Source organism: Chinchilla lanigera, unplaced genomic scaffold (assembly GCF_000276665.1).
Source record: "Chinchilla lanigera isolate Chin_1 unplaced genomic scaffold, ChiLan1.0 scaffold00095, whole genome shotgun sequence".
NCBI lineage: Eukaryota > Metazoa > Chordata > Mammalia > Rodentia > Chinchillidae > Chinchilla > Chinchilla lanigera.
Window position 1 is genome coordinate 7,413,026 of NW_004955496.1, and position 14,103 is coordinate 7,427,128.

The 14,103-nt window shown below is 39.0% G+C and overlaps 1 protein-coding gene across 2 annotated transcripts in view; it reads left to right on the plus strand.

Annotated features, from left to right (window-relative positions):
* Positions 1-202: 202 nt before the first annotated feature.
* Positions 203-14,103, plus strand: part of Emcn (endomucin) — an 85,756-nt gene continuing 71,855 nt past the window's right edge. The window contains exon 1 of one of the 2 annotated variants that reach the window (XM_005406259.2): positions 203-430. In XM_005406259.2, the coding sequence (XP_005406316.1) occupies positions 364-430 (67 nt within the window). In that variant the 5' untranslated portion in view covers positions 203-363. The remainder of the gene's footprint in view (positions 431-14,103) is intronic. The other variant, XM_005406260.2, reaches the window with a different exon arrangement.

Consider the following 14,103-nt stretch of genomic DNA (forward strand, 5'->3'; position numbering starts at 1 on the left):
ACAAAAGTTAGAAAGCTCCCTGGTCCCCCCATGAAGAAGGCTCTGTTTCTGTTCAAAACCCATCCTGACCTTTTTGTTGAAGAAGAACAAAATAATGTAGTAACAAAAACACAAGTGACTGCCAAGGGAAAGGAGAGAGGAAAAAAAAGAGTTCCTGTAAGGGACTGAAACAATAAATCTCTCTGCTGAACTCCCTGAGGGAGTGCGTGTGTTTCCTCTCGTTCTTTATCAGAGTCTCCAAAATAAGTAGGGGTGGGCAGGGGCTGCGGGGTTCCACACGCCTTTCCTCCACTTACTGCGGGCCCTCGGCAGGAGGGAGCCTTCCCGGCCTCATCTGTAGAGGAGCCTCGAGACCCCGGCACCATGACACAGCTGCCAGCAGTGACCACTCTCCTCCTCCTGCTTTCCAGCCTCTGCCGTGGTGTCACAGGTACCGTGTTCTCTTTTACTTATGGCGAGTGTGACAAGCAACTGTGCGCGAGCTCTTGGCCTTAGCTTACCTTCAGGGAGCTTTCCCTGAAATCTGCAGGATTAAGTGTGTGGGCAGCACGCAGGAGTACGCGGGGATAGCTCCACAGAGAGACCCTTCAACTGTACTAGCAACAGCCTTGAAGGGTCCCGTGGAATCACGGAGGTACAGGAAACAACAGGGACCTTTTTAGAAAATGAAATCTGGGGATAGAGTGTTGGCTGAAAAAGTACTCTCGCTCAAAAATGTCTCTGTTTAGACAGAAATCCCAAAATAATGAGATTATCAGGTAGGGCTGGTGAGCTGAACTGGAAATGTGTATTGTTTCTGCCTGTTTGCATCAGTCTCCACTGTCTCCGCTCTGAGAGGCTGGGAGCTTGGGAGAGACTGTCTTGGAGGAGAATCTCAGTGTCCAGAGGGGTGGCTGACTGCGGAGAAAGTCGTCTCATTACAGTTTATAGACTTATTACAGAAATACACTCATAGCTGAATGTGTACATCATTTTTGTGTACATCCATATTTTGATAACATTTCAGGAAGTCATAGACATAAAAACCCTGCTATTGATTCCAGGGTAAGAAACAGGTAAAGGATATATGTGATCCTACATAAGCCCTGACTATATTAATGATCAACTGCAAGAAATGATCACATCTGAATTTTAAACCTTCCCGAGGAAGTCAAAATGAAAAATTAAATGTAATCAATATTTGTTAGGCTCCCACTCTGTGGCAGTGCAAGGAATAAAAGAATGAGTAAGATGTTATCCTTTGCCCACGGTGGGAAAATAAACAAGTGATTCTAATATAAGACAGATTTAAGAAGTGTGAAAACCAAAGTACAAACTATCATAAAAGAACACCGTGGGAAAGATTGATATTTTATTCTGAGAAGCCCTGGGGGAAAATAAAAAAAACTCAGTTCTAATTTTATTTTGCTTATGCTCTTTTCAAAAGTTTTCTTCCTAAAAAATTCTAATTTACAGTGACATTGTAGGAAAAAATTGGCACACTCCTCCTTGAGCTACTCTTTATCTATAATTTTTCACAGTATCTCCATAAATTTAGGACACATCCCACAACACTTCTACATCAGCTACCCTTGGTTTCCACACAACTTGGAGTCCCCAGGGTTGAGGTGCACCAGGTTTTGAGGCCAGACAAAGAATGTGACTTTTAAAATAAAGAATATCTATGAGGTATTGAGGAAATCAATGTGCTAGCTTATAAGTATCTGCTCAGTATGCATGGTGAAGGTTGGTAAGAACCCGCACCATGCAAAACCCACTCATGAGTGATACTGGGTTCCTCTAGGTTCTGAGAGCCTGAGGTAGAGCGTGGCCACTCTGGTTGTTGGGCTCCAGACAGCAGCAGGCTCCCGACAGCCATGGCGAATCCCTCTGCAGTGCAGCTCCTTCACATAGCAGAGTGGGGCAGGGGCAGAGACAGCCCTGGGCCCTGGCTAGAAGGAGTCTTGAGGCTGAGGACATCACAGAGGCCTGGCAGGTGGTTTCCATTATGAGCACTCCTGGGCGCCTTGCTAAGGACCCCATCTTTCAGAAGCGCTGCCTTTCTAATGAACTGTCAGCCCCTGGAAGAGTTTTCCATTGAGCAGGGAAGACAGTTACATAACTATCTCCTTCAACTTCTGCCAACAAGCCCACTGGTTAACTTAAGGCCAGTATCAGTGAAAAGTAATGCTAAGAAAAATACAAACTTCTGCGTTCATGTTAGAAAAGGAAGTTACAGCTCAGGAGCATGAAGTGGCCATTGGAGGGTGCCTGCAGGAGCGGGAAGTGAATTTCCCATCTGCTGGGTGACTCTGTCACACCTGCCTCTGCCTGGTTTACGTTTCCTTCCCAGATTGGCACAGGAAGTGAAGCATTTCCTGAGATGATCTGGTAAGTTCTTCCCTAAATGCCTGAACCAGGAACATGTTGATTTCACAGCTCTCTGTGTTTCCCAAATTTAGATGGATTAACAGGTTTTATCAGCAGTTGATTACTGAGGGAGATATTTCCACTGCTTGAAATTCACAAGTTGTCAACAGCTCCATGCCTCTTTTGCATAATAATTTATTTCTAAATAATAATCTTTTAGAGAAATTGAGTATTTTTCCCTTATTATGTTTCTGTCAGTCTCAGACTTAAAAAAGACAATTTAGGCTTTTGCGCTTTTTGTCAAAATCAAGGGGATCTCTTCACGACAGTGAGTGACTTTTATTACTTGGTTGGTGGTATAATATTTTATAATGTCCAATTTGGAAAGCTGTTCTTTTGAAATATGTACAGAAAGCTCCTGAGAGGAAACTGTCATTCTTTCCTGGGTTTTCTAAATTGTGTTTAAAACTGAACAGACTCCTACAGTGGCTTTAAGCTCCTTTGGCTTTTAAATCAAGATCAATGAGCTTTTGCCTGTCGGACTGAGAGAAGTTAAATGAAGAGGGATTCTAAGAAAAAGCACGCCCTGGAAACAATATGTATTTAGTCTTCCAGGGCCATTTGTTTTTAAAACTTGACATTAATTCAGGAGAGATCAAACTGTTTTAGACATTTGCAGGCAGAAATAGACACCACTTTATTGGTATCTGAAAATGGATTTGACTTTTTGGAGAAATTCATTTATTAAAAACTGGATATTCAATCTTATGAAACAAAAATTGACCAAACACACTCTAAGCAAACATGATGCTAAGTGCTGCAGGTTTACAGAGATCTAAATGACCCATCCCTTTCCCTAGAAAGTGGGGGCAGGAGGATGTGATGTAGACTTTAAGGAGCATTTTGTCACAAAGGGGCAGAGAAATGGGTCTGTCAGGCACATTTTTATTCTTTACAGTATTTCTATTGATAAATTACTAATTTTAGTCTTATATGAGTTTTATCATATTAAACAATGAGTACTTAATAGGAAAAAATCACAAAAATAAAGTATTGAATTTTTAATATTCATTGTTTATAAAAAGCATCAAAATTTTCAAAATTGACTGGTTTTTGATGTACTAAGTCTAAAAGAGAACATCAGAAATAAATTCCTATATGAACTACAATGAAAATACCAATATCACTCTATTAAAAAAATCTTTAATTCAATTATCACACCTTTCATGTGTGTCATCTGTACACAGGACAGCAGCACATTCCCTACACATGCATCATTTACACTGACAGCACACGTCTTTTGTTTTCCTGGCCTTTCTGTGAGACATGCTGGACGTCTCAGTGATCTTGTGATTTTGTCAGGAGATTCTTATTATATTATACAGTATTTAAATGGCAGGAACATAAAATATCAATACAATGAATTATTAAGTCCTTAATATGTCCTTAATACACATCAACATTTTAACATCAGCTGTATCATTGCTTACAAAACCTAAAAGATAACATCAAAAGTGAATTCCTATATGAATTACAATGAACATACCGATAAAACTCTACCACAAAATTAAGCTTTGCTTCAACTACCAAACCCAAGGCAGTCTTCACACATGACAACTGTATGCTCCATACATAAGTCTCACACTGACTGCATGTGTGCTTAGCTTTCCTTTCCTATGTGGCAGTCTTGTCACCTCTCTATTCTTTCTGTTTTGTCAGGAGCTGCCTACCATATTGTACAATGTGTACTTAGGGAAATAAGATGTCAATAAAATAAAATATCAAATATGTAATGAGTGCTTAGAACAAACACCAACATTTTCACATCAGCTGTTTACCTGCATACAAAACTTAAAAGATAACATCAAAAATAAAAACCTATGTGAACTACAATGTAAATACAGATGAAAGTCTACCACAGAAATAATCTTTACTATCACTGCCACACTCATGGCAGTCTTCACACATGACAACTGGGTGTTCCATACAAAAGTATTGCTTAAACTGATAGCACATGTGTTTTCTTTTCCTGTCCTTTCTTGTAGGGCACAGTGTACATCATTTTTGTTTCCCTGTTGTCACAGCAGTTCTTTATGATCCTGCGCCTGCCTATTCACCTGTCAGCACCAGTGTGCTCCACAATATTTTGTGTATTTCCCTGGGCAGAAACATTTTGTTCTTCCTGTGGTGTACACCATCTCTTTTAAGCTACAGCCCCAATCCTGTAAGAAAATTTCTGTATGATATTTTTCACTCATTATTTTCTTTGTACACTATCAAATTATGCCACACATGTTTAGGATTGAGTAAAATATAACCACTGGCCAATGTTTCATGTTTCAAGTGATATCATAGTTGCTGCATAACTCAACAACATGTACCCCAACTTTGGTTTTGTTGTAGAAGGTTTCCATCTCAGGCTGCCATTTTGTTGAGGTTCCCTTATAAATATTTTTCCATCATGGTGAAATGTTGACATCAGAAGTACCAGTTTGTTTTTCTTTGCCATGTATTAGGCCAGTGTTATATCTTTCTGAAATCCAAAGATTGTACTACACAATTCTCTGCCTTGAAATTGCAGCATTTCATTTGGAATTTCTGCTTTGTTCCTGCGTACAGTTCCTGCACTGGTCAACTTATGTTCTGTTAGCAAATGTAACAGCAATTGGAAGCCAGTAAACCAACTGTCAAATGTCACATTCTGATTAGTTTGGGAGATGGGAGCAACAATTCTGGGCACAACATATTTGGTTCATTACTATCCAAATAAAGACCTGATGGTTGAGTTCCAAGATAATTGTCTTAATTGAAAACATAATAAATCTTCACATCTACAGGGGCGTTAATTTTTGTTCTATATTTTGACCCATAACTTTTCCATAAGTCTTTTACATTCTTGAGATTACAATGAGAAATACCTGCTCGGTACAGCAGACCTGTGAATACTTTCAGTTCAGCCTGTCAGGTGTCATAATAATTATACTTTTGAGTATGGGTATTGGTGCACATAGAATATTTTACTTGTGCTTTAACCTTTGTGTATTTCACAGCATCTTGTAATATTTTTTCTGGTATACTTTCCAACATTGAAGGGCAGTGCTGTCATTCTGTTCAATATGTTTTACCCCTGTCAAGATACTCACTATATTTTAGGACCTAATTCTAACACTGGATCATTCTATTTGGTTGTGTGGCCATTTTGCAACATTTCAACTGGTCACATATGTACTCACATTGCTGTTTTCTTTGTCATCTGAATCAAGGAGGTCTGCATTTCCTGTGTTTGCATCAGTTCATTCTTGCTCCATTTCACTGTCACAAGAACTTTGGCTCACATGGAAAACATCAAAGTCATCATCATGACCATCACCTTCATTATCAGTATCATACACCCAGACTACTCTTCTGTTATGAATACATGTACTTTACCAGAATGGATTATCTTCATCACCCATACATGAGTAATCTGATGATTCACTTTTGATCTCCTCCAAAACTTTAAATCTGTTTTTATATGTGCTGTTGTACTGAACTGGGCTACTTCTACTAGAAAAATTAAAAGAAAAAATTTTAAACAAATCTGGAGTGATGTGGACTTTAGGAACCTTTGTGATGCTCAGGTAAACATAAGGAAAGCCAGTTAGATGGAGCATAACTTGTGTAAAAATGCCATTTTGCCATTTGGAACCCTGTACAAACCTTGCTGTTCATCATATCAAGTGGAGAAACACATAGATTGCTTCCTGCATCCCTGAGGAAAAGGTACTGGGATGCACAGCCTGCTACTATTATATTAATGTACAAATTTACAGTGGAAAAGTAAGGGATGGGTCTGCTGGACCTACTAGTTAAGAGGTGAATAAACCTGCCTTGCTTTGGGCAGGAAGGATGCTTAAACAAGTCCTTGTTGAAAGTATAAGTGATGATGAGTTTTAAAGCCTAAAAATCTGGAGTTTCAAAACAAATAGATTTTCCTGAGTATGAACACTGAAACGTTAGTACATTCTAGTCTAGAAATGTAGGCCGCATGTTGAACATAGTTACATACTGGGAAATAAAGCTGGAGATACAGCATTGGGGGATAGAATATCAGGATGAGAAATAATCAATCCATGTTGCCGGGGTGTAGCTCAGTGGCAGAGCACATGCTTAATGCCTGTAGGACCTGGGTTAAGTCCCCAGGGTCACCAAAAAGAATAAATAAATAGAAGTAATATCAACTCATATGATTAATTAGTTTAGAGCCTATAAATGTTTTTGAACATGGAAATTACATGACTGGCGCTATAAATTGGGAAAATCAATCTGTCAACAGAATATATAGTTAGACTATTGGCGATAGTCTACATAGATTATTGGAGTTAGACTACATAGATTAGACTGTTGGAGTCAAGGGAGGCAAAAGTTAAAGAAATTAGTTAGAGCACTATTGCAAGTCAGAAAGTCTGTCAATAAAATGAAAAGAAGTTCCTAAAAAAAGAGCTCTAAAAGAGTACAAAATGTGTCATTGACATTTTGTTTATTTGGCAATGAAAAAGAAGATGTCTGAAATGTAAAGATGGGCTATTTGAACCCTAGAAATGGATGAATGGCTTGGAAGTAGAGTTGAGGAAAGGTCGGAAGTGGATGAGGGGATCTAGTGTTTGGTATTGGACACAGTAACTTTAAAGTTTGGATAAGATGCTAAAGTTGTGACAGTAATGGCTGATTAGCATTGTCCGGTGGGTAGAGTGAACACCCTGGAGATGGAGGAGATGGTAAGATGTTGTATGTTCTTCAGGCTTGAAACCAATGAACTCAAAACATTAATAATGAAGAGAACCAACTTCTTTCCTTCTGGATGCCTATATTTTGAACTTTATTGTCACTTATTTTCCATTTCTGTCAGACTTATTTATTTGTGTGAATGTCTTATCTTTTTACCAAGATATAAACACTTCAAAAGAAGAACCCATATTCATTACAGTTTGTTTTCTCATTAATAGTACTAAGTACATTATTAGGACATAGTTATCCAAATGCATAAACAAGTAAAATAATTGCCTCTGGATGTTTATCTTTAACTTCTTCCTATCACTTATCAACCCACTATCTTGTCCTTGTGGGAGGTCAGGGACAGGTATGAATCACACAGCACAATGTAGATGCAGTGGATTCTTTTGAATCTAGGCTCTGAAAGTGAGCACCAGATATAAGGGGAGAACTTCTTATCGAAGGTCAGCAGGCTTTCAAACCCAAGAAGAAGAAAAGACAGTAATAGTAGATGGATAACTTAGTTTCACTGCAATAATTTACAAGTCTGGTAGAAAAACTGCTGTGTCAATAATTGAAAGAGAAAGTATCTAAATAGAATTGTCTGTACTTCTTCATTGTGAATGTCAAATATTTTATTTGAGATTTTGCTATATTTAGAAATTCAGAGAGCATATTTTCAAGCAACTTCTCAAAACTACAAAACATGCCTTTTGAAAAGCAAAATTCACAAAAAAGGAAGATGGAAGAAAGTTAAATCAACACTGCACATCATAACTTTATGTGTCATTTTAGTAACATGAGTTGGTTGCTTCAGAACAGATCCCTGTAATTTTGCTTAGTAGCTCTATTTGGCATAGCTCAGATTAATATTGCACACCTGCAAGGAGTAATCTGCTTTAAAAAGAATAAACCAAAGTGGAACAAATCCAGTGGGATAAATAATTAGTTCTCAGATCTTTTCTTTCACATTATTTCTCCATTTACTCATTTTTAATGTCCCTCACTAAAAGTAGATGTGATTAATATAGAATTCTTATTTTCAGGAGGCTCATGATACTTGCCAGAAGTACACTGTAATTATTCAGAAAATTTTTCAGAAACAAAGATAAACATTTGAAGACTTCAGAAAGCTTTTAATTTAGTAGATAATTGCCTATGCTCTTCTTTTTATTGGTGAAGATACTTTTCCAACTTCAGGTAAATATTTTAACTTGTAAATAATTATGTAATCCAAGTTACTTATTTTTTTCTTAGTAATTGCTTTCCAACTTCCTTTTCTTGTTTAAGAACAATTTGAGAGGCACATTTCTAAATACTGAATGTCAAGACAGGTATTTAAGTGAAATTCAGTTCCTGTGTAGTGCCTCCTTCCTACCTGTGAATTCCCATGGTGATGTACATTTCTCCCGGGCTCAGCCAATCGTGCCCACTAGGTGTTAAAAGAAACTGTCTCTGTCAGTAAATGAGACTCTTGTAAGACTATTGGCCACAGTCACAGCATCATCATGAGAACCATAAGTGGTGTCAGTTACATGTGGAAACCCTACTACATGGTACCCAAATGTTGCACAACCGTAAGAAAAATGATTTTCCAAACTTAAATGAGGTTTCATATTGTGCAGAATTATAGGCCAGCAGAGGTCATCATAACTGGTCTTTACAGAAAAGAAGCCACCCATTGGGCACTAGACACCTGCCTGTCTCCCCTGCATCTTTTCTGGTCAGATTCTCTCCACTCATTGTGGTGGCAACGAGGGGCACATAGGTGTGATGGACAGCACTGCCTCACTTCAGTGATTATGCATTAGTTATTCTGATACCAACACAGGCTTCAGCATCCCACTGGGCACTGTCAGATGCCAGGGCTAGAAGGGAGGCCATTAATAGTCCATAAGCCTGCTCTTGAGCAAGAGGGTATGGTACCAGCAAATAAATGTGTTTCTCTTCTGCTCCACTCATTTCTGTGTTTTAGGTCTTTACTCCTTTCTTGAGATCCCACCCCACTATAAACTGTCTACTCAGTCATTCTATCTCAGGCTCTGCCTTCTCTTTTTAATTTATTGTTTTTCTTAACAGAAACTTTTTGTTTTGGATGATAGTTTATACCTACATGTATAGATTGTTTACACTTTCTCTGGCACTGTAGTTAATATGCACTGCCCTTTTTCTTTACTTAAAAAAGTAAAAAGTGTTGATCAATCTTTTGTTGAATAAACTAAAACAATATTCTAAGCAGAGCTGTTCTGAGGCAATAATTTGCCAGGTTGCGTAGACTCAGTGATGAATGATACTGTGAAGCTGGGAGGGAAAATGTCAATGCCATTGATCTTCCTTAAGTGTGGACTGCTTGTTAATCTGGTTAATCAATCATAGCCTGCATTCATGGTGTCAAATACCAGAACAGGGAAGTCACCATGGGATTTGGTGCAGGCTAACCCAAGGGAGTCTTGTCACAACGTCCGCAAACACCTGTCATTTATTATGCCAGGCACTTTACCCATGTTGCTTTTGCCCACTTTGCTTCCATGAAATATACCAAAGCCATCTGCATAATTCCCATTTTTACCAATGAGGACAAAAAGGATTGGAAACAGTTTGAAGTCACGCTAAAGCTCTATGTCTTAAAATCAAATCAATTCATGCTCTCCAAAACCTGGCCTCACAACTTGTTGCTTCCCAGTGTAGGGATTCTTCCTTGGTGAGTTGAGTTTTCTGATCAAAAAAAAGCTAGCTACTTCCACGTGAGCAATTAAGAACCCACTACTGCTTCTCACAGCACCTGCAACACCTCTGCTTAGCAATACAGGTCACCCTGGGATGGCATGGTTATCTGAATGCAAGTGTGGAATCATTTGTGCTCACAAGAAAGAAGCACTGTCCCCTAGTTATGTGCACTGTCATTTGTCAGGTCACAACAGAGAATGGAAAATTATAAAACTTCAGTTAGGATTTCTTTCATTCCTAGTAGATGGTTCAGAAGGAAGTGTAAACATTTACTTATTCATTGCTGGGTTGCTTGAAATAAAATGCACTTGATTCTAAATGTATTTGAAGGAGAAAGAAAGACAGGAAAGTGAAATAACCATCACTAAATTAATAACTTAGTGTCACACATATTTATGGAGTCGTAGCATTCTGGACTGAAATTCCAGCTGTGGCACTCATTAGCCGTGTGACTTTGAGCAGGTTACTTGCCTTTATGACTGTAGTTCTTGCCTCATAAGAACACTGCAGTGCTCATAGGAGGAGATCACATCGAGCTCCTGTAACAGTGTCCAGCATGTGGTAAATGGTGTACGAATTTTGCTGAGTTTTGGAAGTCAGAGTTCTACAGGTTACTATATCCCACCCCTTAGGTAAAATGCTTTATTTCCAAATTGATTCCAATCAGAATCAGCAAATGTTTAAATAATTGGAATGTTACTTCTTACAAACCAGAATATAAGCACATAAGACTTTCTCATAATAGATGTAGATACTATAGTAGAAACATTGCTGCTAAATTGTACTTTTAATTACAGTATATGCAGTCACTATTTGATATGTGCAAACTCATGTATTCCTTAGAATGTCTCCCAGATTTGTAAGCTGCTTAACTTACAAAGGAAGTCACCACTCACAAAATATCATTTGTATTTAATGAGAATTCTGACCTTTCAGTCTGGAAACAGTCAACATTCACAAATATTATTACTTATCATAAAACACTGAGCACTGATTGCACTCGGAGATGGAATATGTTAGTGGAAGAAAACGGGCCTTAATGTGAAAACTAAGTTTGAGTCTAGATTCTTGGTATGCTAGAATCCAGCAACATGCCAAATCTTTCCTTTATTTTTTTTTATTTTAAAAATAAAAGGAGGAAAACATTAACAGGCAGACAACATTTTACAAAATAGCAAAAGAACAGTACAGACAATACAGACTTACAAAGTGTTACAAACAAGCAAAGTGTTACAAACAAAGAATTACAACAATGCTTGTTTTATTACATATTGATATCTTCAAAGTGGTTTCTCATGAAAACAGATAGAGACATGCAATATTGATCAATCAAGGAATCATTGACAGTTTCTTTCAGCAAAGAAATAGAAGACAGTAGATCAACTATGTTAACTATCCTGTATACACATACATACAAAATTTCTCCTTTGCCTTCTCTTTTCCCACATCCCAGTTGCTCTTTACCATTGAGCATTTTCCTATCATTTCACAATGTCCATCACACCTCTGAGTTTAAATTAACTCTTTCAGGTTTTACACTAGGGAGACAATGTGGTGCTTGCAGATGCATGTCTGATTTATTTCACTCATGAGTATGGTCTCTAGTTGTGACCATTTACCTATAAAAGTCTCGAGTTTATCTTTCTTTATGGCTGAGTAATATTCCATTATATAAATGTACCACAATTTTCTTATCCAATCCTCGGTGGATGGACATTTGGGTTGCTTCCACAATTTAGCAATTGCAAATTGTGTCAGTGTGAACATAGGTGCACATATATCGCTGTGATATGATGTTTTTAGATCTTCTGGGAAGATACCCAGAAGGGGAATAGCTGGGTTGAATGGGACCTCTAGTCCTAGTTTTCTGAGGAATCTCCAAACTGATTTCCACAGTGGCAGCAGTGTAGCTGGATACAAAGTCAACACCCCAAAATTGATAGCATTCCTGTATACAAACAACAGGCCAAATCCTTCTTAGCCCAAGTTTCTATATCTAAAAATAAGGAAAATGATCTGTGTTGATATAGTACTGGTGCCACATGACAATGGGCAACCACTTTTAAATGCTGAGTAAGTCATACACGTCTATGGTATTAAAATATTGTGTTAGCTAGCATTAAATGGCAGAATTAACTCATAATTAGAGAAGCACATCATATATTTTAGAACCATTTCTTACCAGTTGAGAACCGTTTCATTCCACCATCTTTTCTTTATTCACAGTAGGTCTGTGTGTGTGTGCTTGTGTGTGTGTGTGTGTGTGTGTGTGTGTGTGTGTGTATGGCTGTTCATATCCAAATGGCCATGTATGGAAAGAATGCTTGAGTTACAAAAGTCATACACAGAAAACCATTTGATCACACATTGAATTTATTTTTAACTGAAGTGAGAAAAGAAATCCTTTTTTGTGGCACGAGCTGTGAAATCACTCTCTGGGTACCCAGCAAGAGTGAGGGCAGCGTGGAGCTCCTGGCCGCTCTTGCCCCCGGGGGAGGTGGAGGTGCAGCTCCAAACCATGGTTGCAGTGCTTCTTCCTACCCCAAGATCCCTCCCAACTCTGTCTCTCTCCACAAGTTTGATTGAAAAGATGACACAGAATTAACTAAGGATTGTAATAGCAACCACTTTACTGAGATTAGATTAATAAATCATGTAAATTAACAAGCTTTTCATTATTTTCTTCCTTTTTATTTTTCTATCAGCTTAATTTATTTGGTTCAAATTTCATATCACTTAAAGTTTAAAACTCTATGGATTTCCAAATTAAGAATGACAATACTGCTAACCATTTGAACACCAAGGATTAGATAACATCTAACCTGGGGGCCAGGACACGATCTAACTGGTTTACCTTTGGCTCCTCCATGTTGTTTAGTAAATCGGCTTTTGCTTTCATTTGAAGAACTGCACTTCTTCAAAAGTCAGCAGAGTTGAAAATACCGAAGGCATTCCTGGATTTTTTTCACTCCTGTGAGGGAGATGTTTATTTTTATCCTTGGACTATGCAGTGAAGATGTGGTGAGAGCTTTTGGGGTGCATTTTTAGTTAGCTAACCTCATGTGGTTTGTTGGAGGAAGCTGACCTGCCATCTTGGTCTGCGTTAACAGGAGAAAATGCCTTCCCCTGGATCGTAGTGACAGTCTGGGTCACCTTTGGATGGCATGGCTATTTGAGTGCAAGTGTGGAATCATGTGTGCTCACAAGAGAAAAGCACTGTCCTCCAATTGTGTGCCCTGTCATTTGTCAGGTCACAAGCAGAGAATGAAAAATGATAAAACTGCAGTGATAAACAATGATGAACTATATAGTTCACATGTCCAACTCTGAAGTTCAGTATTCTGAATAATTGATTTTATTCTAATCCTTTATAAAAGTAAAGGCATCAGATAATCCAGTTTTCAAGTTTTTAAAATTTCATAGATCAGTAAATAATCAAAATGGCACTTATGCAACTGATAGGGGAGTATCAGATTTGTCCTTTGCCAAATAAAGACACAAAACTCCCCAAATCCGTATATTATTTGCCTGAAATTACATTTGAAAAGAGCATTTTGCTAAAGAAACTGAATGTGTTGGGTCACAACCCCCCGCCCGAGCCCACACAGTGTGTGGTGGACAGAGGACCACCCTTTGCAGAGTCCTCGGGCCCGGTTCTATGCTCAGGCTCCCTGTGTGACTGATGCAGGCAAAGCCTTCCACTGGGACTCTACCAGAACGGGGCCCAGGACACAGGTGTGAGTGACCCTCATGCTGCTTAGCATGCAGTCTGCACCTCCACCCTGCAGTCCACCATTTCTGCTTGTGCCTGTCTAGAGCAAGTGTGGGGGTGCCCCCCAAGATCCTCCTGCAGCTGCTCACACGGGGATGCCAAGAACGTTGCCTGGCTTGCATGCCCATGCTCTGCAGGGGAGACATTCTGGTTGCACACCCACAAGGCATTTCTATCATTCATGAGTCATGTCCCAGTGGTATATAATTCGGAGAGGTTTATTGAGACTGGGACTAGAAAAAGTACTCAGACAGAGGGGACGAGGAGAAGAAGCTTATTAACATACAGAAAAGCGTCCCTGGGGAAGAAATGGGGCTCAGAGGTGGAGGGAAAGGGGACCTACCCAAGATGAATGGGTGGGGTACAGTGGTCTTTCCAGTACTCTGCTGGGGCTGGGTGGAGTTTGGTTCTAGGAGGCCCTGGTGCCATCCACAGCACTCCAGGGGCAAACCCTGCCGTCATGGTGTGATCCCCAATATCCACAGGCTGGGAAGAGCATTTAG